This window comes from Trachurus trachurus (assembly GCF_905171665.1).
Source record: "Trachurus trachurus genome assembly, chromosome: 21".
NCBI classification, from domain to species: Eukaryota; Metazoa; Chordata; class Actinopteri; order Carangiformes; family Carangidae; genus Trachurus; species Trachurus trachurus.
Genome location: NC_139899.1, coordinates 25,992,985 through 26,020,539, shown reverse-complemented (window position 1 = coordinate 26,020,539; position 27,555 = coordinate 25,992,985). Strand labels below are relative to the sequence as shown.

The 27,555-nt window shown below is 41.3% G+C and overlaps 1 protein-coding gene across 1 annotated transcript in view; it reads right to left on the bottom strand.

The window, feature by feature from the left end:
• xpo4 (exportin 4) overlaps positions 1-23,948 on the bottom strand; it is a gene marked incomplete at its 5' end in the record, with an annotated part of 79,877 nt that extends 55,929 nt beyond the window's left edge. Inside the window, 6 exons of the mRNA XM_083997150.1 lie at positions 8,910-9,062; positions 10,188-10,304; positions 15,670-15,808; positions 17,125-17,266; positions 18,247-18,352; positions 23,853-23,948. Of these exons, the coding sequence (XP_083853276.1) occupies positions 8,910-9,062; positions 10,188-10,304; positions 15,670-15,808; positions 17,125-17,266; positions 18,247-18,352; positions 23,853-23,948 (753 nt within the window). The remainder of the gene's footprint in view (positions 1-8,909; positions 9,063-10,187; positions 10,305-15,669; positions 15,809-17,124; positions 17,267-18,246; positions 18,353-23,852) is intronic.
• Positions 23,949-27,555: the final 3,607 nt, after the last annotated feature.

Below are 27,555 nucleotides of genomic sequence, written 5' to 3'. Positions count from 1 at the left end.
CAACAGGTTTTTTGGTCCTTGGAGGCCACCGTCACTTGCAATTGCTGCAATCTAGAACCTGAACGCTAGATGTCACGGTTTTTCCCTGCATTTTACACACTGGACCTTTAACTGCACCGTAATATTTTAGTTTCGTGATCCGCAGCCACAGGCGAGTTGCAAGTCAGCTTCCTGGACATCGGCTAAAATAGTGACGATGAGACAAACACAAACAGACTTGAGCGTGATTGACCGAGCATCATGTTGATAGATGAGGCAACTAAAGTTACACTGTTATTACAGTTCAACTATAAACTATATTTGACTCTGCAGCGCAGGCGAGTGTGTGGAGAAAGGCCTGGTGGCACCAGACTCAGCAGCGTCAGCACGGCTAAGTCTGCTGGATGAAACTCCTCTGATGCAACATTATAAATAACACGTGTTACCGGACTTAGAGCGGATGTTTTACTGTATATTATTGTGTAATTTTATTGTATTGAACGGGGTGAAATAAGGATAAAACTAAACTAAGTCTGGAGTCTGGGGATAATGCACATAAAATCTTATGCACGTTTTGTTTTGTGATGGAAGTGGTTCAGTCTAAGATAACATTAGCTACTGTTGGTGTAACACAGCAGCAGAGGAGAGACACTGAGGTCAGACATTTGGGAGTGAGTGTAAATATCACATCCTTTGGATTTTTTTACAGAAAGTTTGTGCCAAGTCCTTCAGACTGAGGTCAGTGCACAAGCTGCTATGAGCCCTGTTTTTAAGTTGTGTTATAATCGGTTCAAACATTAGCATTAAAAAAACACAAATATTACATGATTACATTCATTTTCTTGCTTTCATATTTTACTTAATGTTGATTTTATCCATTTATTTTACCTCTGTTGTAAAGCACTTTGGTCAACCTGTTGTTTTTAAATGTACACTATCGATAAAATGGATTGGATTTGATGTATCTGCATCTCATCCTTACATATTATACCTTCAAATAACCATTTTAAGATCTTATACACATCAAAATGCTTATTTATTTAGCTTCTTGGCATCTTTCTGGTAACCTTCTGGCAAATGTTTGAAATCTAAGTTCTGGTACAGTGTTTATTAGTGGTGTTTTCCCATTTCTGTGTGTCAATTCTTCCCATTTTTAACACTTTTTCTATCTCTTCTCCCTTTTTTCTTTCTTATACTTTCAGGCAAAGTACCGTATACATTTTTAATGCAAGTCGACGCCTAGTGGACGTTTATGTGATTTGTAAAAGGATGGAAAGGACCAAATCTAGCTCAGACTTCATATTTCACATTCCCGGCTCCACTTTCATCAACAATTTGCCGTCGCGGGACAAAACACTTCGCAGATTAATCCGGCGGTATTCTGGCGACCACCTCAAATAGCCTCCCAATCAGTCTATCTCAGCAATCTGAACTTCTTGCAGGCCCGAGCAACCTTCATGCTGGAGGATGGTGGATTAGCGAGCTTCTCCTGTATCCTCTATTCATTATTGTCTGATCCTCGGCGAGGCAGGAGGAGAGACCCGCTGCTCAGGAGGAGGAGGAGGAGGAGGAGGAGGAAGGGGGAGGAAGGGGGAGGAAGGGGCGGAGGGACTGGCTGAGCGTCTGCCAGCGGCCGTGCGAAGAGCGCAGCGCTATGCTAAGGCGCATGGTAGGGTTTAAGTGATATATCCTGCCTTAAGTCTGGCCTGCAGCCTCGCCATGTGAAATAACAGTCCAGGAATACTTCCTCAACGACCCCACCCCCCCTCCCCTCCTCTCCCCTCCCTCCTCCCTCCCCTCTCCTCCCTCCTAATTTCCTTCTACTGTTTGGCCTCCATCTGTTTAGACAGCAGTTGTCATTAATTCTGACTCTATTGAGTTAAACCCCACAAGATATCTGTTGTGCTGCCACGTTCAACGGCAGCTTGTTTCTCCAGAAGCAGAAGGACGTAAATACATTTATAGGTGAATGTGGCCAAATTTGTGAGAAGAAAAGGAATAAAACATCAAAGAGAAGAAAAGGAATAGTTTGTTTTTGTTTTTACACAAATGTTCCCTTTACTTAGGAGTCTTTTTTCTTTGTTGCTAAGTGCTCATTTCTTCGGTGTATTGAAATAAAATTAGAAGCAGCATCTCCTGTGAAGCACTCAGCAAACCAGCAGCAGCAGCAGCACAACAATGCATGATGGATCTGGAAAGAAAATGCACGTACGTCACGGATCACGACGGCTGTAAATCAAACAAGCATCAGCTGAACGTCCATCAGCATAACAGAGAGTGTTTATAAACCCCACCGCCTGTGTTTAGACAGCAGTAGTTGAAGATTCTCCGTACAGGTCAGGGCCAAGGCAAACATCCAGCATCGGCTTACACACTCCTAATGCCTAACCTTAACCTGGGGGGCCACGACGCCCATAACTTGACCTCTGAACAGCTAATGAGAATGCTGAGCCAGGCCGAGGCAAGTGTTGCACTGACAGTCGTCTGTTCGGCAACAAGAATAAACGGCCGTCTGGAGGGGGGAGGGAGGGAGGGAGGGAGGGAAGGAGGGAGGGGTGAGGAGGGCAACCGTCTTCTCCTATGACAAAAGGCACAATCCCATTTCTCTTCCCTTAAAGAGGAACGATGCAAGTTGTATGGAGAGTGATAGTTCAGTCCAACCCACTCCATTGGTATCAATATCAAGGTTTAAAGAGGAACGATGCAAGTTTGGCCGCTTTTCCTCTGTGTTGCTAACCCTCCTCTCGGCCATGTGCATTTGTTTACAACGAAGCCAGTGAAAAATCAATACATGGAGTGATGGGTAATGTCATATAACATATACTATATTACGATGTGTATTTGTGTAGTCTTATTTGTCATAAACAAAAGATTGCGGGTTAGGGAGTGTGTTTGTGTTGTGGTGCCGCAGAGAAGAGAGCTGGGACACGTGTCGTTTGGGCTTTAATGATCTTCATTTGTTTGACAAAACGACGAAGAAAGGTGGCAATAATGCGCCTGAAAAGCTGGCGCCACCTGCAATACAACGGAAAAAGCAAGAACAACAACAGTTCGCAAAGTATCATGGGTAATTTCAGTCTACCTTCAATGTAAGGGGTAGTTTTAAGAGTTGAAAAGCACTTCCCCATGCTCTTAAAAGAATTGGGGCGCCCTACCCCGACATGGGAACGCGCAAAACCGAGCGCTTGGGCCAAAATCGAGTGGAAGTGGGTAAAAAGGCCAAAGTATAGACGTGTACAAGTGCAAGGAAAGAGACAACACAGCCCCAGTGGAAGAGACGAGGCCTTTATTAGAGAGGACTTGAGCTGAAGTGAGCTGACAGACCATGAAACGTACACCTTCCTCTCTGGAGAGGAGAGGAACAGATGGGAGAAAATGGAAATGAGTAATTGCCGGAGAACAAAGCTGCACGTGCTTTTATAGCAACACAACTGACAGAGATGAATTCAGAGATTCCAGACACATCTAAACAACACGAGGAAAGGATCCAAACACACCACCGGGTTGGTTGGTTGGTTGGTTGGTTGGTGCAGCGGGGGGGGGGGGACGTTCAGTGGAGTGGTGATCCGTCTGTCAGCCCCGACAGCCATTTACAGCACCTGACTGCCGCCGCGGCCCCCGGGCCCCCCGACCGACCGACCGACCGCAGACCCCGGAGCTCGAGTCAAGCCCGGTGTGGAGTGACACGGTGTCGTACCGACGCCCGGGGAGCGTGCCTCCGCCAGATGACACCAGAGCCGCTGAAGGGTTCAGACGGCAGCGAGGACAGATGACACACATGCCGCTCGGTTTGTCTGAGGGAGGGAGGCTTTTTAAAAAGCATCTTTGAGGAGTGTGTGTGTCTGTGTGTGTGTGTGTGTGTGTGTCGGTCGTTGTGCGTGAAAAGGCAGCCGCTGTCAGCCACGCAATTAAGGAGCGGCCCCTTGATACTCATACTGGCATACGCTCGCATCGCATCACACAGGCGTGTTGTGACACTTGCAGACAGGCGGCCACACTCGTTCTGGCCTCCCAGCGGTCTTCATCAATCTGTTCCCCTTTTCAACAACGGCCCAGACACTTGTAGGCTTCATACACACACACACACACACACACACACTCTCTCTCATTCTCATGCACGCGCCATTTCAAGGGGAACGCCACTTGATTTGAGTATTTATACGCTATTTCTATGGCCCTGGGACGGTCCATTCAACACTTGTGACAACTCAACAACAGGAAACCGGAGAGCTGCAGCTCCTGCATCAAACTAGTGCCACAAGGAGATCATCACATTTTATTTAAAGCAGCTAATATGTCATTTACATTTCCTTAATGATTTGGAGAGAGAGAGAGAGGGCATCTTCAGATTGCAAACAATCTTTTCCTCTGTTTTGCTAACCCTCCTCTGGGCCATGTCCATATGTTTTCAATGAAGCCGGCGAGAAATCAATCCATGCAGCGATGGTTTATGTTATATATCATATACGATGTTACGAAGTGTATATTTGTGTCGTCTTATCTGCCATAAACAAGAGATTACAGGTTACGGGGCGCGTTTATGTCACGGTGCCGCAGAGACGAGAGCTGGGACACCGGGTCGGAGGCTCTGATCTTACAAGGTTGAGAGCCTCTATTCTCCCTGGAACAAGTTACAACTTATTTATTTAACCATTACTAGGACTCTGAAGCTGGTTAATTAAGGTAAAAATGTAAATCTTGCATAGTTCCTCTTTAAAGAGACCCCGAGAAGTTTGCTCTCATATTAATGTGGATGAATCTACGTTACCCACTTGTTAATGGTTTCATTTTCGATAAATATATCGTTTTGTCTTATATAGTTTTTTTGATATTATTATTATTTAGTGGTCGACTCGCCCAGCATTTCCTGGTTTCCTGGTTTCCCGGATGCTGTCCGGTGGGTCATGGGAATAATGGCGTCGGATCGCTAGTTGGCACCGTTTATGGTCGGGAACTACGACGGTATCTGAACGTCTTCAAACCTCCGACTTTCGTTCTTGATCAATGAAAACATTCTTGGCAAATGCTTTTGTCTTCGTTCGTCTTGCATCATGGGAAATGTCTTTCCAATATAAAGCTCCATCTGACTGGAATAATCTTCCTCCTCCTTTGAGATCCATTACCTCCTTTCACTGCTTTAGGTCATCTTTATTTTTCTTTTGTTAGAACAACTTGTTCATGTTTTTAATTTGAGTGTAATCCATGCACAATATTCAGTTCTGTGTATTCCATTTTTTCCACATATCATCTGAGGACAGGGTTGTGGGTGGGAGGGGGTGAGCAGAGAACAGGCATCTGTTTTATTTCATTGTTACTTGTTTTTTTGTTCTGTTTTTGGTTTTCTGTACTGTCTGTTTTGTACCATTGTTTTGTTGAATGCATGTTTGTTTTGTACCATTGTTTTGTTGAATGCATGTTTGTATCTATGTTTGTATGTGTTACTTGTGAACTCAGGACCCCCTCAATTAATTCAATTCAAATGTAGTGTGAAAACACTTCCGAAAGTCCTCGTAGTCACATTAAAGAATCTAAATGCATGCGAAAAAATAATTTGATTATAGTTAATGTGATGTGTAAATTAATTAAAAGTGGAAAATGATTGTTTGCATGAACAGCGATGGAGACTGCTGCTCTCCTATCACATCATCCGTCATTTCTCATCACTTCATCACTAATTTTAAAGCAATAGATTGAAAAATAAGTGGAGAAACTGGATGACAGTGGCTCCATCCTTTGGGTATGAGGGCTCACTGACGCTACAGCCTTTATAGTCTTAACCCAGATCAACACCCATGGGAAGTTTTGGACGCCCACCATCATCTTCAAAACACCAAACAAGGGAATAACGGTGGTCATCCCTCCTGTACAGCACAGAACAGAGTCAATGGCCCAGGTGCACTGAAGCTGCTCTGGTGGCCTGAACTATAGTAAATTGGTGGTATTGTACGTTTTCCAACTGAACGTATGAATAGCCGTAAGAGAAAGTACGGTAGTCATCTCCTCAGTACAAAAATAACCCCTGATGAGACGAGGTAACCGTTGCTAAGAGAAGTTAATGCTGCTGTTATTATACCACCTCACTAGAGCCAAGGTCTCACTCGTCTTCTCTTTACAGCAGGGTAAAGAAGTACAAGTCAAAGACGACGAGGCAGAGAGTCGAGGTCAGACACTAGGATCAATGCCAGCGTGCCGTGCACTGATGATGATGTGGTGGCATATCAGTATATTGACGCATAGTAAAGTGGTGGTTTATCGGTGGCAGGTCATTCCTTCCTTATTTGTAGAATTAAATTAGTATTAAATTAAATTTACCCTGTCACAGTGTCAGAGGTCTGGTCTATGGATTTCATTAAGCGATCCTCAACTGTGTCCATGACGACTCAAAACACACAACTGGGATGTTAAAGGGATAGTTCAACACTACAGTCATAGCAGTAGGTTCCTTACCTTTGATTATCGGTGCATGTTGTTTTGAGATTAGCGGGGCAGAGACGTGAGCTGCTCAGTGAACACAATGGAGGTGAACGGTACAGGTCCCCTGCCCTGTCCCTCATCAAACTCATCAAATACACAATCCAACAACTCCAAAACGCTATGAAATAATCATGTAACATTACGAGAGGGAGTTGTTTTCGAGGCAAATGCTTAGCCGGAACTACATTCCAGACACGGCTGCTGGGCAGAGTTATTTCAAAAGCACAAGTAGTTCAGAGTATTTGCTTCGTGTGTCGTAATGTTACATAAATATACGTTATTATCTCATAGCGTGGTGAATGTGCAGGTCGCAACTTGCCCACAAGAGCATTTTGGAGTTGTTGGATTGTGTATTTGATGAGGGACAGGGCAGGGGACCTGTACCATTCACCTCCATTGTGTTCACTGAGCAGCTCACATCACTGCCCCACGGATCTCAAAACAACATGCACCGATAATTAAAGGAAATTAACCTACTGCTATGACTATAGGGATTATGATGATAGGAGAATCTGCCAAAAATGTGGAACTATCCCTTTAAAGATAGGATTGGCTGCTTGGTATGATATCACCTAATTGCATGTTGTGCAATGTAAACAAACCTATAAATACTGAGAGACTAAGTGACTGAATCTTATACCATTTCCATGACAACAGTTTTCCTGCCTCTACCTCAACCTAAGACGATCCCTCACATGTCACCGCTCCGACGGCTTCACTTACACGGCCCGACGAAATCAAACTCCTGAAGTGTCTAAAAATTGACTGCAGCTACTACAGCTAATACACACACACACACACATACACGATACGCACACGCACGGTGCATAAAAGTGCAATCTTCGAGCACACACGCACATATTGAACAGAGCATGCCGGGCATACCAAGGGGAGCCTCAACAAGCCGAGGCGGGGGCGGCGGCGTGCTGCTGGAATGACACGGGGATGGACGCACAGACAGACACCTCTTTGAAAGTGATACATGGCCCTGGGTGGCAGCAAGCGCCACTCGCAGATCCGCTCAGACAGGCCGAGAGGATGCCAGGCTGGTCGGGATTTAGGCCGTAATGAGCCCGGCGGAGACACAAACACACACACACACGCACACACGCACACACACCAAGTGCCTAAGTTCGCTCAACAATGCGGCCAACTGCAAAGATAATGCGGATGTGTGCACAAGAGATGAACTACAAAGCTAAACTGACGGGCAGACACACATTCCTGGTGTCACATATTTCTAAAGCCACACACACACACACACACACACTTACACACACAGCATTAACCGCTATAGACAATTCATGCTCATCTACACAAAATAACTCATTTATATTCGCCCAACTAATGAGCTTCTAAGCGGAAAAACACACAGTGAGGAGGAGGAGGAGCTAATATCTTTAACCTCTTTAACCTGAAACTGTCCGCTCTGCCAGATTTCCAAACTGACAATGATCTTTTCTTTTTATATCTTAAACCTGTTCTTTTCTCATCTTTCCAACATGCGTCTTATTTTTCTACTTGAGGCCACCAATCCGGACTTTTTCTTTTTTTTTTTTTATAATAGAAACCTTAAAAGCCAGGATACTTTATAATGTAATTCAGGGCAAGCAAAAAGCAGATGGTGAGATGTTCAGATTAAATTATAAACATCTCCACATTTCAATCATAACATTGCAGAAATGTGCTATACAAATAAACTTGCCTTGCCATAACATATAGATCATTTAGAAAGCAACACATTTTATAACTTTTTATTGTCTGCTGACCTAATTTTGGATAGCTTATCAGCCAATTTCATTAAACCTATGATCTGTAGATGAGAATTGATGCTTCTAGTAACCGATTAAGTTATTTATTTTTGTTAATTATAAGATATCTACTTCTTTCTGTTACACTGAAACCATGAAGAGCTCTAATGGTTTAACTGAAATTATGAATTAAAAGGTAGGCACTCATAAGCTGGATAGCTTCAGTCTACACCTTTTCGATCTTTGTAATATTTATGAACTAAGTTTGACCTAAGGAATCCATTGATTGTGATTGATGCTTGACTGTAAATCATTTGTGCAAAAGATCGAATAAAACTAAACTAAACTAAAACAGGTATCATCAGCAAAAAACCCTTGATAATGGATGAGGATAAAGGTGTCTGGGAGCAAAAATTCAAATTATTATAATAGTTACATCAGCTGATCATCTGGTTTTGTATTTTATTTTGTTCCCCTGCTGAATTCTGGTGGAAACTTTAGTGCAGCCGTGTCAAAGAGCCAGATTCCACTCAAACCAATAAAAGTGATGGTTGAAATCAAAACAAAAGACCACTGTAACTTAATGCGAAGTGACATGACGTGATGTGAGGAGCAGGAGACTGACCTCTATGAAACTGTCATATTTACGACCCCGGCCAGCAGCAGAGGTGTGGTATCCTGCCCGGTGACAAATAAAAGGATATGATTGGGCGGCAGGAAGTTCCAGCTGAGGACCTGGTTGGCCAGAGCCAGGTAGCGCTGAAAGACCGACGACATCTGGGCGTTGAGGTTTTCGCGGCGGCTGAACTCCTGCAGCACCTCCATGGTCAACACGAAGATCTGACGGAGGCCCTCCTCCTGGGAAGAGAGTGAGGACGGGACGGGACGGGACGGGACGGGACGGGACGGGACGGGACGGGACAGGGGTTAGATGGACAGACAGAACTTTATTCATCCCGAAGGAAATTCTTATGCCAGGTTGCTCCAAAAGAAAATGTGCAAAGGAAATAAATAAAAATGGAGGAAATTTATATGAGAAAATGTATCCTACAATGTCTAAAACAATAAAAAATATACTCTACTGGTGCAAAAGGAACAGCCAGAACATAATTTAAATACAATACTAGTGCAAAAAGGCTTAAAACGAAAAACGAGGTATATTGTTGTATTTTGCACATTTTGTTACTGTTTATGTTAGGTACTGTTTATTGGTCCGATAATTATTTAATACGTTTTTTTCATCAGGCGCTTTCACTCATATATATGAGACCTGAACGGCCTGCAGTGAATGCTGCGTTCAAGTGGCGTCGGTATAGTCGGAAAAACTAAATTCTTTTCACCAGAATACTCCCTCATGTCAGAAAAAATCCTGTCAACTCAGTCATAATTTTGGTAGTTGCCAACTTGACTTGATATCAACGTCTTATCCACAGTATTTTACCCATTACCCATGTTACACATAAACCATAGAAATATGAACATAAAAAGGTCGGAAGAACGGCTTGCAAACCGGGAACTGGGAACTCCCGTCAACACGTGAATGCAGCACAATGTGCATACGTTTGTAAACAGAGAACATGACGGCGGTCATCAAATAGTTTTGTTTGATATCTTTTAGCAAATGTTTGAAAGGCTTGCTAATAGAATATCTTCATTTAAAGAGTAAAAACTGTTTTTGGTTTTGTTTATAGTATTGATGTCGTGATATATCTCAGGTCCTCAATAGTCTTTCTTATCTCCAGGTATGTTAACGGTTATCGGTATTGGCCTTTGGAAGCAGAAACTTATCAGTTTGAAAAAAAAGTTATTGTGCATCCCTAGTTTATGTTCATCTCCTACAGAAGGGGGAGGAATTACAGAGTCTGACTGCCACACCATACCGAGAACAGAGAGAGAGGACACCGTGTTTCCGTCTCTTTTAACGACTTCCCAGACACACACACACAGAGAACATGAGATGAGGCATGAGATGGAAGAACAAACCTGGAAGAGGCGCTTGCAGCTGCCGTGAAACTCCATGCTGAGGCCGATGCTGCTGGTCTTACTGGAGCTGGAGAACTCGCTGAGCAGAGCGGTCAGGATGGAGCAGGCCAGTGTTTGCTGCAACACAGAGGTCAGAGGTTATAAAACAAGGAGTTAGTGTTATTAATGGGGGTCAAACCACATCGAGAATCATCAGTTAAGACCCAAGAGTATTAGACAGGAACAGAATTTCAGAAAACAAGTTTGCATGTAGCTTGAACTGACCCACAATGCAATGCACAAAGTAAACGGAGCAGCTGCAAAACATTAAGAGAAGTGGTGGTTGGTGGTTAGACGGCTGGGAAAACAAAACATAAAACATAAAAAAAAAAGACTGAAATCTTTGGGAAAACATCTTGTTCTCTCTCTCTGTGCCACAACTAAATCATCTTCACAGAGTGAAACAAAACACTGAAGCAATGAACTGCAACAGGACTGCAACCAGCACCGTATAAACTGTATCATCTTATACAGTTAATATGTGGTACAATGTGTTATTCCGTTCACTATCATTATAAGCTCACCATTAACAATATCACAGAAAAGTCAATTTCCAGTAGTTCAACCCCAACCAAGTATTGAGTGCATATACAGAAGATGGACATAGTTTTCAGAAGGCCAACATTTCTATATTAAAAATGCTTTAAAAAAAAATAAAAACCATTGCAATATTTCAATTTTGGAGATACTGAATTTTCGGTCTTCACTGAATGTTAGTCATAATTATTACTATTAAAATAAACTGAATAAATAAGGACATGGGATTTAACATCCCATTCAGTGTGTAATGGACATATAGGCCTATAAAATGTGTTAGTTTCACTTTAATTGAACACATCCTACATCGCGGAGGCGACGTCTCTCCTTCACCGTAGAAACGGGGCAGAGCTCCGTGGGAGACACCTGCCTGACACAGCAACGGACATGCACGGGGGGAAAAACGGCGGCGCCGTCGCAACGACTGCACGCGGATAAGCGCCGCTTTAACGAGCGCGCACGTCGCGTCTACATTGGAGGTGAATAGGAAGGATGTTACCAGTGTAATCAGAGACAACCATGAATGAGTTGTCGCACACACTGAGGTGAGCAGCAGCAGAGCGGCCGCACCGTGACCGCGGTCCGCTCCAGCTGCCTGGTGTCCCCATTGCGCACCACGCGTCTTTTCAGTCACTTGTCCAAGTTCTCCTTTACTTTTTTTTTTTCGAGACAACACTCATTATCTCTCTCTCTCTCTTTTACCGGCGGTGTCAGCTGATGTGCACATCTGCAGCAACCCAAACAAATGCACATGTTACTGTTGACTGGCTCTATTCCAGCCACATGATTGGTTCGGCGCGGTGGAAATCTCATTATCATTGGTTATTTGTATTGTCTGCCAAAACATGGATGAATGAAACCTGTCGACCACGTCTCATATTTCTATCGAGGAAAAGTTATTTCACAATTTATAGACACAACACCGACAAGCACTGAGAGCCGCATGTTGCAGTGACGTTATATAGGCTATAAAAAAATAATAAACCGCAAATAATAAGCCGACGAAAAGGTGCAACTTGCCACTTAACTTCTTGTCGATGTATTATTTGCGGGGGCTTTCGGGGGATCTGCTGACGGTGGAGGATCTGGGACTGATTGACTGTGGACCACCACCAGTCTGATCAGGTCCATCACAGCACAGCAGCTGCAGCACTGCCCCGCTGTCACATGACGCATATCAGCGCAATCTGTTTACATTAAACCGACATCAGGAGAATAATGAGAATTATGATTAAAATATATATATATTTGTTTCGAATTTTGGCCCCTGGATCATGATTTTTTTGGGCGCATTCTTGGTAAAAAAAAAAAAAAAAAATCCTCTAAAAAAAGACAGTTGGGATGCATAATGTGTCTCATAACAGTATAGCCTACTGTGCGTCACGTTATCGTTATTGGCCTCAGACGTGTCTCGGACTTCCAGAGCAGCTACAGCAGCGTTGTGACCTCAACCATGGTTGACGAGAGCAGAAATGTTGTTGTAGGCCTGTGCATATTCTCATTTGTCCAGGTCATAGTATTTCAAAGGAGGTTAAATCGAAAGCAACTGGACTTATACTGAGTCTCCACACCAGATAGTTGGACCAGTCCCAGCCTGGTCAGATGCTACATGAACTGATGAAGCCTCTTGGATGAAGGTGAAACGTCTTCCTAGACAAATAACTAAGTCCAGTTGATACCTCCTTTGAAAAAAAAAAAAAGTTGTTGGCGGGCTCGTGAATTTTTTTTTTGACATGAATCCAAAGGAGCGATAAATCGCGTATCTCGCGTTTGGTCGCGCGTCACAACTCGAGCGAAAAAAAAAAGCGTTCCTCGTGTTTGTTCCTTGTGGGTCTTCCCACCAAACACATGGGGACCAAACACGATGAAAAGGACGAAGACGCGAAGGTCCCGTCGCCCAAAAAGAATCGCGTGTATTGCGTCGCAAAAAAAAAAAGTCGCGTATACCGCGTCTCGCGCCTAATCGCGTCTCGCGCCTAATCGCGTCTTTGCGTCACGGCCTTTTACACCGCGGACGTAACGAATAAACGGTGACGGTGTGAACGAACAACATAGAACAGGACCAGACGTGCGTTGTTTCCTCTTTTCACCTACAGCAGCCTCCACTCTCCCTTAAGCCCGTGATATACTTGCTGTAAACTACGCGTACGCGAGCTGCCGCGCGTATCCTGCGTCGCGTCACCTCGCGTCGATATGTGCGTTCGGTCGCAGGATACGCATCAAACGGACGCAGGATACGCGCGGCAGCTCGCGTACGCGTACTTAACAGCAAGTATATCGAGGCCCTTACACTCCTACTGTTATTGTTGAGGCCAGAGAATTGTGGGATTTGTAGTTTTTGACCAATCGCAGGTTGTGCTCTTTCTTTTTTGTGATTCTCCCGGTTCACACATGTATTTTTTTTTAGGGGCAAATGCGAGTGAAATGCTCACCCATGGTGGGCATAAGAAAATTTAAGACCTGTCTAAAATTATTTAAGACTTGAACACAATAATTCAACAAATTTAAGACATTTTAAGGCCTAAAATTTAGATTTTCAAATTTTAGACTTTTTAAGACTAAGATACTGGAGATACTGAATTTTAGGTCTTCACTGAATGTTAGTCATAATTATTACTATTAAAATAAACTGAATAAATAAAAGACATGGGATGTTTCATTCAGTGTGTAATGGACATATAGGTCTATATAATAGATATAATATAATAGTGTTAGTTTCACTTTAATTGAACACATCCTACATCGCGGAGGCGACGTCTCTCCTTCACCTCTGAAACGGGGCAGAGCTCCGTGGGAGACACCTGCCTGACACAGCAACGGACATGCACGGGGGGAAAACGGCGGCGCCGTCGCACCGACTGCACGCGGATACGCGCCGCTTTGGGTAACGAGCGCGCACGTCGCGTCAACATTGGAGGTGAATAGGAAGGCTGTTACCAGTATAATCAGAGACCATGAATGAGTTTGCCTCAGTTTCACGTGATTGTCACTGTCAGCCTGTTAGAAAAACATTTTACTGACCCCAGCTGAGACGCTGAGACCCCCCCCAACTCAAAAACAAAAACTCTTCGGATCTGAACGATTCACACAAGTCACCTAATTGGTCATGAAAAAAGCGAGTTTCGCTTTTCAGCGCGCTGTTTGCATCCCTGTATAATAAATACACAACATATCAACCCTCAGTCAAAACCATGCAGACAAACGCAGGTTTGTTCCAAAATGTTGTTAGTAAGTTGGTTTATGTGCTGCCCAGTGAGAAGGACTCTGTTGCTCTTCTTTGGTGTCAAGTGCAGAGGTTTTTATTCCTTCAGTGCAACTGTCAATAATCAATTTATCCAGTATCTGTTCCAGCACTTCTTCATTTAAACACCAGACAGAGAGAATCAGATCAAGTCCTTTCTTAATTGAAAGGGTTTTTTATCCCTTAAAACTTGGATTTTAATTTAAAGACCTGTTAGATTTTGTGCATCTTTCTCAGTGACATCACCTGCTGATTCAACCTGCAGCACTGTCTTTCCCCCGGACTTTTTCCTGTGTGAGGGTTTTGTTTTCGATAATAAATGAAACAGTGCCACCTACTGGATTAACAACAGAAACACGGCAGCACTGAGACAAAGTCGTACCACCAACACACACAGCTCAGCTCACATCCGACAACGTTCAGTCCATAAAGTCACGTGAGCATTTTACACAACAGCAGCCACAAACATCTAAACATCCGTGAAAAACATCTCAACATGAAACTGATGTGAGTGCATGTGCAGAGAAAAACAGAGATTCTCCTTTTATTCCCAACCACAGGAACAAGCCTGGAGCTTCGGTCGCAGCTCGGCCTTTGTGCCAGTTTTTTAAACTTTCAGCCCGAGCTCTGTGTGTGTAATCTGAGCCAGAACCCGAACAGGAAGTCTGTAACCAGTAACACAAAATGTGCTCCATCCATTCACAAACACAATAAACATGATCAAAAAGCTTTGATCCTGTTCTTCTGAGAAATCATTCACTTAATGGCTCAAACGTGTCAGAAACAAACTTCAAGCTTTCGTGTCATTTTGGGAAAAAACACAATTTACAGTGAGAGTCGACAAAACGGTGCCAATCAAACTGTCAAATCTCATTATCACACCTCATGATCTGTATCACTCTCCACTGTCCTGAATCTAATTGTACACACGGTGTTTGACAGCGAGGCGTTCACTCCACCGACCAGGTTTACTGTAATTACAGTGCAGCCGATATTGAAATGTTCCTCGTGTTTACATAAACACACATTTTTTGCAATGATTCCTCAAATATGATTTAAACACTTGAGGAAAATCTTATCCAAAGGCTCAACACTGTACTGTTTAACAATAAATAGGTTTTATTGTTCAATATGGCCTCAGCAAAGCACTGCAATAAAGTGAAGATAAAATATAAATAACTACAAAAAGGTAAAAAGCCTCTAAGTAATAATAAAACACTTCCTTTTGACAAGCCCCCGTTGTGTGGAGCAAACCTAAATAACTGAGAAACCACAAACTGAATGAACACAACAGAAACATTTTTCTCTAGTGGATCGGTCAAAGCAAGAACATAATTTCTCAATTAAACTATAGGCAGTTGGCAGTTCACCTGCAAAGTTTGAAGCAACACAAAAGAACACAAACATATTTACTAAATGAATTCTATAATGATCTGCTGCAGTATCTGAACCTGCGAGTCTTTGTTTGGTCCAAAATGGAGAAAGTGTGAAGTTTTGAAGCTGTGTGCATTAAGTTGTCTTTCCTTCAAGTTCAAAAAGCATCTATACAAGAAGTTTTAACAAACATTTGATAACGTGTCCTGCAGCAAAACAACCCTATTACTGTTACGTGCTGTAAAACATGAGTCAGTCGACGCTCTCTCTTTCTCTCTCTCTTTCTCTCACCACTGTGGGGTTCCCGCTGCTGATGAGCTGCCCGACCTCGTGGAAGATGCTTTTGCAGTTGATGGATTTGTCCAGAGAGCCTCTCTTCACGATGACTGCCACGGCCAACAGGATCTGCTCACGGACGTACTTCTGCAGGCTGCAGGCAGAAAAACAGAGAGGGAGGGAGGGAGAGAGGCGATCGATCGACGGGTTAATTGAAGCAGAGAAACAGGTCAGTGAACGCAACAGAGATTGTCTGAGGTGAAGTGAACAATGACAGAGAGACTGAGGACGGGGAAATAAAGTGAAAGAGAAGCTGTGTGTGTGTGTGTGTGTGTGTGTGTGTGTGTGTGTGTGTGTGTGTGTGTGTGTGTGTGTGTGTGTGTGTGTGTGTGTGTGTGTGTGTGTGTGTGTGTCACAGCTGCAGCTCTGTTTTCTTTGGCTGTGGTTGTTGGTTTGTGGAGAAAAGTTTGTTAACTCAAACTGGACGTTGCAGCGTCTGTAACCTGTGCTTCTCCTCCGCTGTTTATAAACTAAGAGTTACAAGCATCAGTATGGATTTAATTAGTAAAGAGAGAAAATTGTATTCGACAAAATGCTAATTTATTTTCTTTGTAGAGAAACTTGTCAGCCTAAGAAGTCTTGTTTTTTTTATGATTAATTGTTTTTTTTTGTTTTCACAATATACAAAAGTTAATTAAATGTTTTGATCACAAATGACCTGAAACTTTGAAATAATATAATTCATATGCACAAATCAGTAAACACAAGCACTTCTTTTCTTTTTGCTATTGTAATGAATGTGGTTTAAAGTTGGGTGTGTGTTTTGGATGTTTTGTATGCATTGTTTTATTGTATGGTATGGTGTGCTTTGTGTTTATGTTTGGACAACACATGGAAATTAGCTTCTGCTACATCTGTTGTGCCCATCTTTTTGTGAAAATGATCAATGCAAGCACACACTCTTAGTTTAACAAGCTTAAAAACATCATTAAACTTCCAATATATAGGAATATTTATCTGCCATTGCAAATGATACTCTTCCACCTTAAAGAGCAGCCTACATAATAATTGTTCTAGCGAAGCCAGGTGAAGGAGAGAAGTTAAGATGAAGATGATGCAGCAGACCGGAGCTTTCCACTGTTTTACCAGAAGTAACTTATATAAGAGCCAGTCAGCAGGAAACAGAGTCAAACCACCGCTCAAGCTGTGAGTTAACCCAAAAAACAACCCTGATTTTATCATTATAATTATTATCTGCACGATAAATTATGGAAAATCTTTGTTGATGAATATTAATCCCCTCGACTTGCTGCACAGTTTCCTCCTCTGTAAACTTACGTAACGGGAGCTGAGGTCTATTTATGTTGTTGCGACTCTCACCACTTCACTCAGTGCAGGTCAATAAAAGGTCAAACACGCTACACTCACAGGTCTCACTCATAGTGTCTCTTTATGTCCAGTTTTTCTTACTTGGGTCTCTGTAAGACGTAGGTGAGGAGGAATGCCCGCAGCGACTCGATGCTGGTTTTCTCCAGCAGGATCCACTCCCGTACGACGGCCTCCATGATGGCGGTGGCGGCCTGGAACAGCACATAGTCGACTTTACTGGTCTCTGCACAGGGAGAGAAGAGACAAGAGATGAGACAAGATGAGTTTGATGCAGGAGACGAAGAAGATGTCAAACAGATTACCGGGGAAACTATTATGCTCTTTGACTCAGTATGTCAATTTGTAAATACAAGCATTTAAGTAGTTTGCATTAACTTGCATTAGGGATAGAAACTGTTACCCAGCTAGTGATTTAAACAGAAGTGTTGTCCTAGTTAATGTAAAGTATATTAGTCATCATAATTTCTTTAATCACAGACACCTTAAATTGTTTTATCCAAAAGCCCCTTTAGATAACAACAGAAACAAACATCAAATTCTGACATTGGGGAGCTGGAAGGGGAAAAAATGTATCTTTATTATTTTTGCTAGAGAAATGATGATGAATCAATACATTTTCTTGCAATTGTCCAATCAATTAATCAACCAACTGTTTCAGCCTTGAACAATTTAACATTTGAGCTCTGGGAAATTATTATGTTCCATTTTCCCACAATTTTCAGATTTCAGAGACCAAAAAATAATAATCTGCAGATTAATCTATAATAACATTAAATGACAAGTTGCAGCCATAAGAAAAGCTAAAAGGAGAAACTGCTAATGGAAAAAGGAAAAGCAGCTGGACAACAGGTGGTTGTTTCCATGAATTAGGATATGTACTGTACTGTACTGTAAATGGTTTACTACTTTTAATTAGTTTGTGGCATTTTCTACATCTATTTATGTGAAAAAATATTGATGGAATGAATCATTTTCAAATGGCTATAAAAACTGGAAAACCAGGAAATGTTTTATTATGTTCTTTGTGACATCACCGGTCCTCAAAGACAAATTAACATATTTTCACCTGTAGCTTTGCCCTTGACCGAGATTCATGAGGACCAACTCTCCTGCTCCCAGTTATATAATAAGAAAACTGTGTATTTGATGTAAATAAATGTTTATTAACACATGTATATTTTAAATACACAAGTCAACAGTTACCTAAGATGTGCTTGCAGATGGCAAAAGGGGATTTGGATTTCCTGAAGGAGAGGAATACGTGTTCAGCATGCTGCCTCTGTTCTGTGCTGACCATGGACGGCGGTGCCTGTAAACAAACAAAATCAGCATTTAGAGATGAGAAACTAATTTTTTCTGTGAGCGAAAGTCGAGAGCAGCAGGAGGAGGAGCAGGAGGAGCAGGAGGAGCAGCCACAGATGGGGAGCAGGCCGGTTTCTATTGGAGGCTCAGAGAGTTCATTACGGACCAGAACCACCATGAGGGACAAAGCATGAATGATGTCGACATCGGATTCATACTTAACTAATGAAGTACAAAAAAAACACAGAAAACCCTCCATAATAATAATAATAATAATAATAATAATAATAATAGAGAGTTCAAAATGTGTGATGATAAAATTGAGAAAGAGCAACACACACACAGACACACACATTTACTGAGGAGTGTTGCCATCGTGCAGCTCAGCAGGAAAGTCACATTCCAGGCTTGATTGCAAAAGCAACTCTGCGGCTGAAGGCAGCAGAGGAAAGAAAGACCCTTTTATCTGAGGACACGGACACACACACACACACACACACACTTAAAGCACACTACGATGAAGACGGACACACACAACACAGCAAGACTTATAACAGAAACAGTGACTCTAACACGACTGGAAAACAGATCATTTAAATTTTTAAAGCTCAATGACGAGCTTTATTTACTTCGATGTCGATTATTTCAATAAATGTAAATTACATCCATGAAGAGGAAATTACCAGACTGACTGAGATGTGCTAAATAGGAGTTACTGTGGATCAAAATGTTTAAACTAATGGGAAATCACATATAAGTTTGGCTGTCAGCATCGTAAAGCAATGGCACAACCTGACATTTCCAATTTGTATGTATTGATTATAAGGGTTCAGTAGAAAAGACATATAAGTCATAACTGCAACCTGTGTCTCTATACAATCTGCTGCAAAACACAGCAAATAAATATGAAAAGAAGGGGAAAAAAAGAAAGAGACGAGAACCAGAGTGAAACAAATAGAAAAAAAAACTTAATTTGCAGTAAATGATATGGAAAATGTATAAAAACAAATTCACATCTACTGTCCTGCCATGTTTGAATGTGTGCGTGCAGCTCCGCCTGCAACATGATGACTGATGGAGACATGTGCAGGGCAGGTTTGTCATTTCTCGTGGCTCGAGAGCTGCTTTCATGTGTCGTTTTTTTGTGTGCGCACGCACAATTATTGTGTGTGTGGATTTGTTGTCGGATTAGCAGCTCCGTACGACCGACTACTGGAACTGGCCACCTGCTCGCCATTCATTTCAGCAGCCTCACCGGCAGCACGCAGCGATGACTTTACTGCCTCATCACACACACACACTCTCTCACACACACTCTCACACACACACACAGAGACACACACAGAGACACACACCTTTGGGACCAGAGAGGAGCCTAAACTTCTCACTGGTGATGACATGAAGACATACAACCCCGTTTCCAAACAAGTTAAGGACGCTGTGTTAAACAATGACATTACAAAAGAAGAGATTATTCAACAGAACTTGTCCCAATGTTTTTTTGAAACTTGTTGCTGGCGACAAATTTCCACACAAACTGTCCAATTTCCAAGTAAATATGGAGTTTAGATGTTTTAAAAATCATCACATGCTGCTTCTATTTATATTTTGTGCAGCGACTCAACTTTTTTTAAAGCATGACGCTGTCATCAAATCGAAAATAGACACATAATATTAAAAAAACAAAAAAACAATCTCACTTTTTAATTCATAAAAATTGAAAAATGAATTGGTAATTATGATTAATTTGATTGTGATTTATTATTTCTGACTCTCTGGTTGCCAATAAAAAAAAATTAAAAGAGGAAAAAAAATCAATGAAACTTCTCAGTTTAAACAATTAAATATGGGTTTTTAAATGTTTTACAATTCATGCATTTTAATCTATGATTTACAAAGTATCCAGACTTTTTGGGCATTGGATAATTTTGATTGCAGCTGAGACCCTTTGTTGCATCTTCCTGCACTTATTATCTGTCAGTTATTATTTAATCAACTATGTGATAAAGGCTGCAAAAGTAAATAAATAATAATAAAGGAAAGCAGAGTTTTAGGTTCAAAGTGAAACAAGAGCCGAGCTTTTTCCTGACTCTAAGCAACAGTGTTGGAGAGAAACCAAAAGTACATTACATAGTGTACATACATAGTGCATCTATAATAACATAATGCATGACAGATATGTGAGCTCAGTCCTGTCCAGCTGCCTGACTTTATATCACAACGAGCTCTGTGTCAAACACCAAGATGTAAAGGAAGATCAATACATTTACTACATTTACATGACTGACTCTGACTTCAATCCTGAGTTTGACAACATCACATTATTCCACTTTTCACCTCTCTGTCTACACAGACTTCCTATACAGCATTTAGGATCGATTTTAAAGTCATCTTACTTTTTAAAGCGCTCTGTGGTTTGGCACCTTGTAACCTATCTGACCTTTTATCAGTTTATGCTCCAACTCCCTCTCTCACATCACGTCCTGTACAGGTGCAGCCGGCCTGAGTTGTAAAACGTATAGTGAAGCAGCTTGAATCAGTCAACGAAACAAATAGGAGAAGCTGCATCTATTAATTATTAATTTAATCTTCTTATTACTTATTAATAGTGTTGTTGTTGTATTTATAAGATCAGACTGAACTCATCCCTCAGTGAAGAAATCAACAGCAGCTCAAGCATACAAGGCAGAAAAAAAACAGCGACAGGAATAAATAAGTGCTGGAGGAAATGATTACAATAATAAAAGTGTAAACTTGTAAAAGATTATGAATTTAAGGAGAAGGGGGGAAATGAAAACATAGCTTAGTTACATACTTAATACATGATTTAAATAAGAATGCGACTTCACTATTAAAAGTACGTGTATATGAAAGAGAGCTACCACACTTGACTGCTCTTTAATGTAAAACACTTTGAGCAGCATTTCATGTATGAAACGTGCTTTAATTATCTAAGTACAGAATAGATGATGAAACTCAGTAGACACCTGCTGACCACCAAAGCTAGAGTTGTAGTACCCAAGACCGGTCTTGAGACCACATTTTCAAGGTCTTGTACTTGTCTCGGTCTTGTTTCAGACCAGCAAGACCACAGCTGCAGTGGCATCTTCTTCTTTTTTTTTTAAACCGCAAAAATCTCTGTCGCTCACTCACTTTGGATTGCGTCATTCAGTAACTATAAGATAATTAAAACTGTTCTCAGTATCTGCTTGAGTCACCATCTGAAAGACTTGGTTGCACCAGTGTCAACAGTGGAGACTGGAGACTTCAGCAGGTTCTGTGCTGTGTGTTCTTCTGTTAAATCCAAACTTTGTTTCAATTAAATATGGTTTAGATTTTATATAAAATCATCTTTTCTCTTTAGTGAGGAGGAATAATGTAAATATCAAGCCATATGATTTATATTACCGGCATTCAATACAGTAATGGTCTTTAAAAATGGTCTCACATTGATTTGGTCTCGACCTCCTCAAAGTCTTGCAGGACTTGAGACTAACTTGTTTTACTACGAGTGCAGTGGTCCCCTAACTAACAACAAATTTTAGGGGGCAAAATGCCTCCATTTAGGGTCTTTAGGTGGTCTACAACACTAGGCAAAGCTCTTGTAGCTACTGTACTAGAGCAGGAGACACCAGACACATGTCTCAGTCAGTATCACATATAAAAAAAACAGACAACAGCAGCAGCAGCAGCAGCAGCAGCACTGTGTCCAGTTTAAAACCCATTAAATGTATTTAAATAATGATAATAATAAATATATACAGCTCTGGAAAAAATAAAGAAACCACTCTCTCTCTGTTCTTAATAAATCAGCTTCTCTACATGTAAGGCATTGGCAGCCATCGATTCCAGTGTCTATTGAACTGCAACACAATCACACCTCACTCTACTGAGCTGCTGCGATTAAAAACTGGGATTATTCCCCCAATGTTGATCATCTAAACTCTTCCTAAGTTTAAAAAGTAATGTTGTAGAGGTTGTGTTGTTTTCTTTGCATTATAATGTACAAGGTCTGAAAGGACCATTTGACCTGTTGCCATTTTCTGCAAATAAATGCTCTAAATGACAATATTTTTATTTCCAATTTGGGAGAATTTTTTGTCAGTAGGTTATTATAGAATGAAACAAAAGTGTTCATTTTACTCAAACACATACAGTAAAAGCAGAGGAACTTATCATTTTGAAGTGGTCTCTTAATTTTTTCCAGAGCTGTATAGTATATATATACTGTATATTATAGCAACATGGCAAAGAGGAGGAAAGACCAACCGGACAGCAGCAGCTAGCTTAATTTACACACAACCAGCACACACACACACACACACACACGACATGCATTGCACACACATGTATGGCAGCCATCGTTTCCAGTGTCTATTGAACTCCAACACAAGCACACCTCACTCTACTTAGCTGCTGCGATTAAAAATTGGGATTATTCCACCAATTTTGATAATCTAAACTCTTCCTAAATTTAAAAAGTAGTGTTGTAGAGGTTGTGTTGTTTTCTTTGCATATACAAAGTCTGAAGACACCAGATTTTTTTTGTTATTTTGACCTGTTGCCATTTTCTGCACAAATAAATGCTCTAAATGACAATATTTTTATTTCCAATTTGGGAGAAATTTTGTCAGTAGGTTATTATAGAATGAAACAAGTGTGTTCATTTTACTCAAACACATACCTATGAATAGTAAAACCAGAGGAACTGATCTCTTTATTTTTTCCAGAGCTGTATAATATATACTGTATATAATAGCAACATGGCAAAGAGGAGGAAAGACCAAGCAGACAGCAGCAGCAGCAGCTAGCTTACACACACACACTCACACTCATGACATGCATTGCACACACATGGTTAGCCACTTGCTCCTAGCTGCTCATGTGTGTGTGTTCATTTGGTCCAATGGAGGCTGGAGGAGGGAGAGGGGGCATGAGGAGAGGGAGAGAGGGGTGAGAGAGGGGGGCAAACACTTGATGGAAACGTGAGTTTTTTAATGGAAGCTGAGCTAGAAAAGCTAAAGCTATAAAGCTAAAGATGCTGCAGCTGTGTGTGTGTCTGTGGTGGTGTAGTGTAGTGAAACTTCATTCAAACAGCTGAAATGGGTGAAGTTTATGGAGAAATAATAAACCTGAGCCGCGTTGGAAAGAATAAAGTGTCCAAACGTGGGGTGATATATTTTAGGGAGGAGGAGGGTACACGAGGACACAGTGGGGGTAACGTTCACGGTATCGGTAACGATGAAGAGCGGATTTATGTCTTTTTTCTTTTTTTTTTATAGCGACACGCATAGTTTCCCTCCGGTTTTTGTAAGAATAAATAGCTGAACACATTTAACAACAGAAAACCCGAGAGAGGAGACAAACAAACATGACAAACAGCGGCGGCGGGAGGCACCAACGTGTTAAAAACTCACGCACAAAGACACAAAGTTTAAAAAACACACGTAAGTTTTGTTTCTCCGCCCGCAGGTGTTTTAAAAAAAAATTAACGCTGATTTTCTCACCATTAAAACTTTGGCAGCGCTTTCCAGCTGTGTGATCACTTCTGATGCACCGACCACCGCCGCCATCATTGTCGTCCCTCTCCAATGACGCGCCATGCGCTCTGCATTGTGGGATCACAGCTACAGCGATGGAGCAGCAGCAGCAGCAGCAGCCGTCATCTCAGCGCCAGGAGGAGGCCGAGGGAACTGCAACGGAGCTGAGAGTTTTTTTTTAGTAGGCCTATTAAAAAGTCTTTTCATGCATTGCAGGTATTTTTTCTGAATTAGCTGTCCAAGAGGTTGAGTCCTAAAAAACATTGTGAAAGTGTGTGAATTTATTCATTTTATGCAATGTGTTGTTGTTTTTTTGATAAACTTTGCCTTTGATTTACTATTCCAACCCCAACCTATTTTGAATTCTGTTGTATCATAGTGGTCTAAAGTCTTTATCACAAACTAAAACTGTTAAGTTGAAAGTGTCACTGATGTAAATGGTTACAGCTTGAAGTGGCGGTGAGGTAGGCCTATTGAAAAATATTGAGAAGGTCTTGAAAAAGTCTTAAAAGGGTATTAAGATTCCTGTATATACCCTGTACATGCTCATGGGTGCAGATCCCAGAGGGAACAGGGGGGACATGTCCCCCCCAATTTCTGAAAAACATGAATTGTCCCCCCAATAAAAATACCCTAAATTATTCAAAATTGAACAAATGTATTTTCAGACCTCACATTTAGATTCACGTCCAAAAAAAAAAAAGATTGAAATGGTGGAACAAACAATGTTTGACAAATAGGATATTTCTGACTCCACATCCCATCTCTGGTCTCCTCCACTACGATGCAAATGAATGGGTAGTTTCTTACACAGACGCTGATGACATCAGCAGGCGTTAAAGAAACGACCCCCTCAAACTTAGGGCTTCATATTTTGATATTCATCGCTATCAATTAATCATGCATAAAGTTCCCTACACTGGAAGAAAAGGAAGATGGTGAGAAGAATTGGGGAAGTGGGAGGGTCTGAGGGAGGCGAAAGATAAGAACGTGAGTAGACATTACATACCCGAGACCCTTAAAATTATGATTTAGGCTAACTAACAGTTAAGTAAGCAGTGATTCGCACTGTCGGCTGTTTAGGACAAACAAACAAGAAAGGTAAGTGTAACGGATGTGCACTCACTCCACCCATAAAAAAAAAAGACATGCTAACCAACCCGCCAAGTGGTTGTCAACCTCTTGGCGAAGAGGTTAGCATCGTCGCCTCCGGTGCGGGAGGTCATGGGATCGAACCCCACCTAGGGCAGGCCGTGAGAAACACAACGCAGAGGGCCAGATCGACATCGGCTACATAAGCACAATAAATGATTCCCTGTGCAGTACTTTTTGAATGATATGGTGAGCCTCTACGAAGTTGTGATTTATGGTGGCATGGTATGAGTTCCATACGGGTAAAAAAAAAAAAAAAACACTTTTGTGCCCCCCCCCAATCCTGACATCGGATCTACACCCCTGGCTTTCTATAACTTTTACCACAGATTTAAAGCAGAAGTGAGTGATCCGGTCGTTTTCGCTAATGCTGCGTTCCAGGCAGGCTTTTGAAACCGTAAATTACAGCTTCAAGTCACAACTTACGACTTTGTAGCGTTCCAGGCAACCCACTCGTGTTTTTCCGACCTGTTTTACCGGTGAAAGTCACTATAACGGCCACTCGTAACTTCCGACCGGTGAACTCGTACCAGATCGAACTGGTACCACTTCACGGTCGGAAAAATACGAGTTTCCTTGAACGCACCATAACAGTCCTCGTCGCTACGTCGCCACATTCACGGCGTCCCTTGGCTGCACACACAGCCCTGCATGCCGTTCTCTCTCCTCATTGGATAAAAACTGTAGGATACGATAAATGTTTTCTCTTCGGCTCAGAGCAGAGCAGAGGGACTGAGAGACCCGTGTTTCAGTCCAAACACTCTATGTAAGTGATTGCTGTCGGAACTATTTAAGACTTATATTAACACAAATATATCACTCACTTCTGCTTTAAGCTTCATTTAATTATTAGGTATTTCATTAACACTTAATTAAAGTTAATGATTTGTATTTAATATCAATGTTAATTTCTTTGTTGTAAAGTACCTTTTTCATAAATTTCTTGAATGAAAGGTGCTATAAAAAAAGTACTTATTGATAGTGTAAAAAATGAGTTAAATGTGTGCTGCTGCAGACAAGACACGTTCTAAGTACAATAACTATATTTATACCCATACTTATTTATCAATATCTAATTGTATTTTTTATACTCATTTGCACTTTTTTATTTTGTTTTATATAATAATTATTCTAGTCTATTGTTTTAATTCATTTGTGTGTGTATTTGTATTTATTTCATTATTGCTTCTCAGGACCTCAGCACTATTTCATGTGCCTCATGTTTTGGGATGACAATAAATCTTCTTGAATCTTGCTGTATGAGCATTTTGATTGTTATTATATGTAAAATATACTTTCAAATGATCCTGAGGTTCAGGGGCCAGAGGCTCTGTTATAAAGTGACTTAATATTTCTTCAGTGAAAGTCAGATCTCAGTCAAAACCAACACAGAGACACTTAAAAATTATTTGTGTCACCTTCTGTTTAAACAGCAAATGTACCGAAATGAAGCGCACAAGTCCAAGTTGGTTAATTTAATTTATACATACATTTTACACACAAGGATTGTAAAGGATTTTTACAAATTCTCAGTTCATACATAAATGTAAAAAAAGAGATGGCTGTCCACATTACATCATCTATAATACTGTGTAGACATGGATGCTTGAACATTAGCACAAGGGAAATTGAAAAAAGGGGGGGAAAGATACAAAAAATATGTATATCTGTATAAATATAAATTCAAGAGTAACAGAATTGTATCATACATTAAGAAGCATCGAAGACGAGCAGAGGCTCCTTAGAGTAAAAATACAAAATGAAAAAAGGACACACGAGGAAGAAATCAGATCAAGTCAGTCAAAGATTGTCAGTCATCACTCTCTAACCTTGGAAAAAACAGAAAACAAAAACAACAAACCTCACACACTTTTGTGGCACTCACACACACACACACACACACACTCACACACACACACACTCTGCAGAGAGTCGCGCTCGGCTCTCGGTTATAAAGCTATTTGTCACGCAGCAGTCCGTCCGGTGTGGTCGGTGTGGATCGACAGCGCAGTAAACGTGAGGTTTAGAGAAGTGGAAGGACGTCGGCTGTGACGTCTGGACCGGCTGACAGAGAAATAATAATAATACTGGACGAGGAGAAGTGAGAGAGCAACGCCCATCTTGCTCTACCAGGCGCCTCTGAGCAAGGCACCACATCCAGGATGGACACAAGGCAGAACACAGGCAGCACCGGCTTCGTTCACATGCAGGTTAAGTTGCCCCCAAACAGCTAAAACATATTAACTAATAACTATTTGTGTGTTTTCATGCAGCAAATCTGTGATGAAAGTCTCGGCAAAGATGGACTTTTTTTTATATATATAAAATTAGATGGGCTCCTGTGATTACTCACATTGGATTAACAGTGTGATACAGAACTACAGAGTTGATGTAACCCAGATCAAAGATTTATGCTTTTTTTAAAACTGAAATTAGTGTTTTTATTTGATCGTAAATAGTTTTTGCTGTTTATTTCTGGCTTTTCTGCTTCCTTTTGTTGTATTTTCTGCATCTTTTT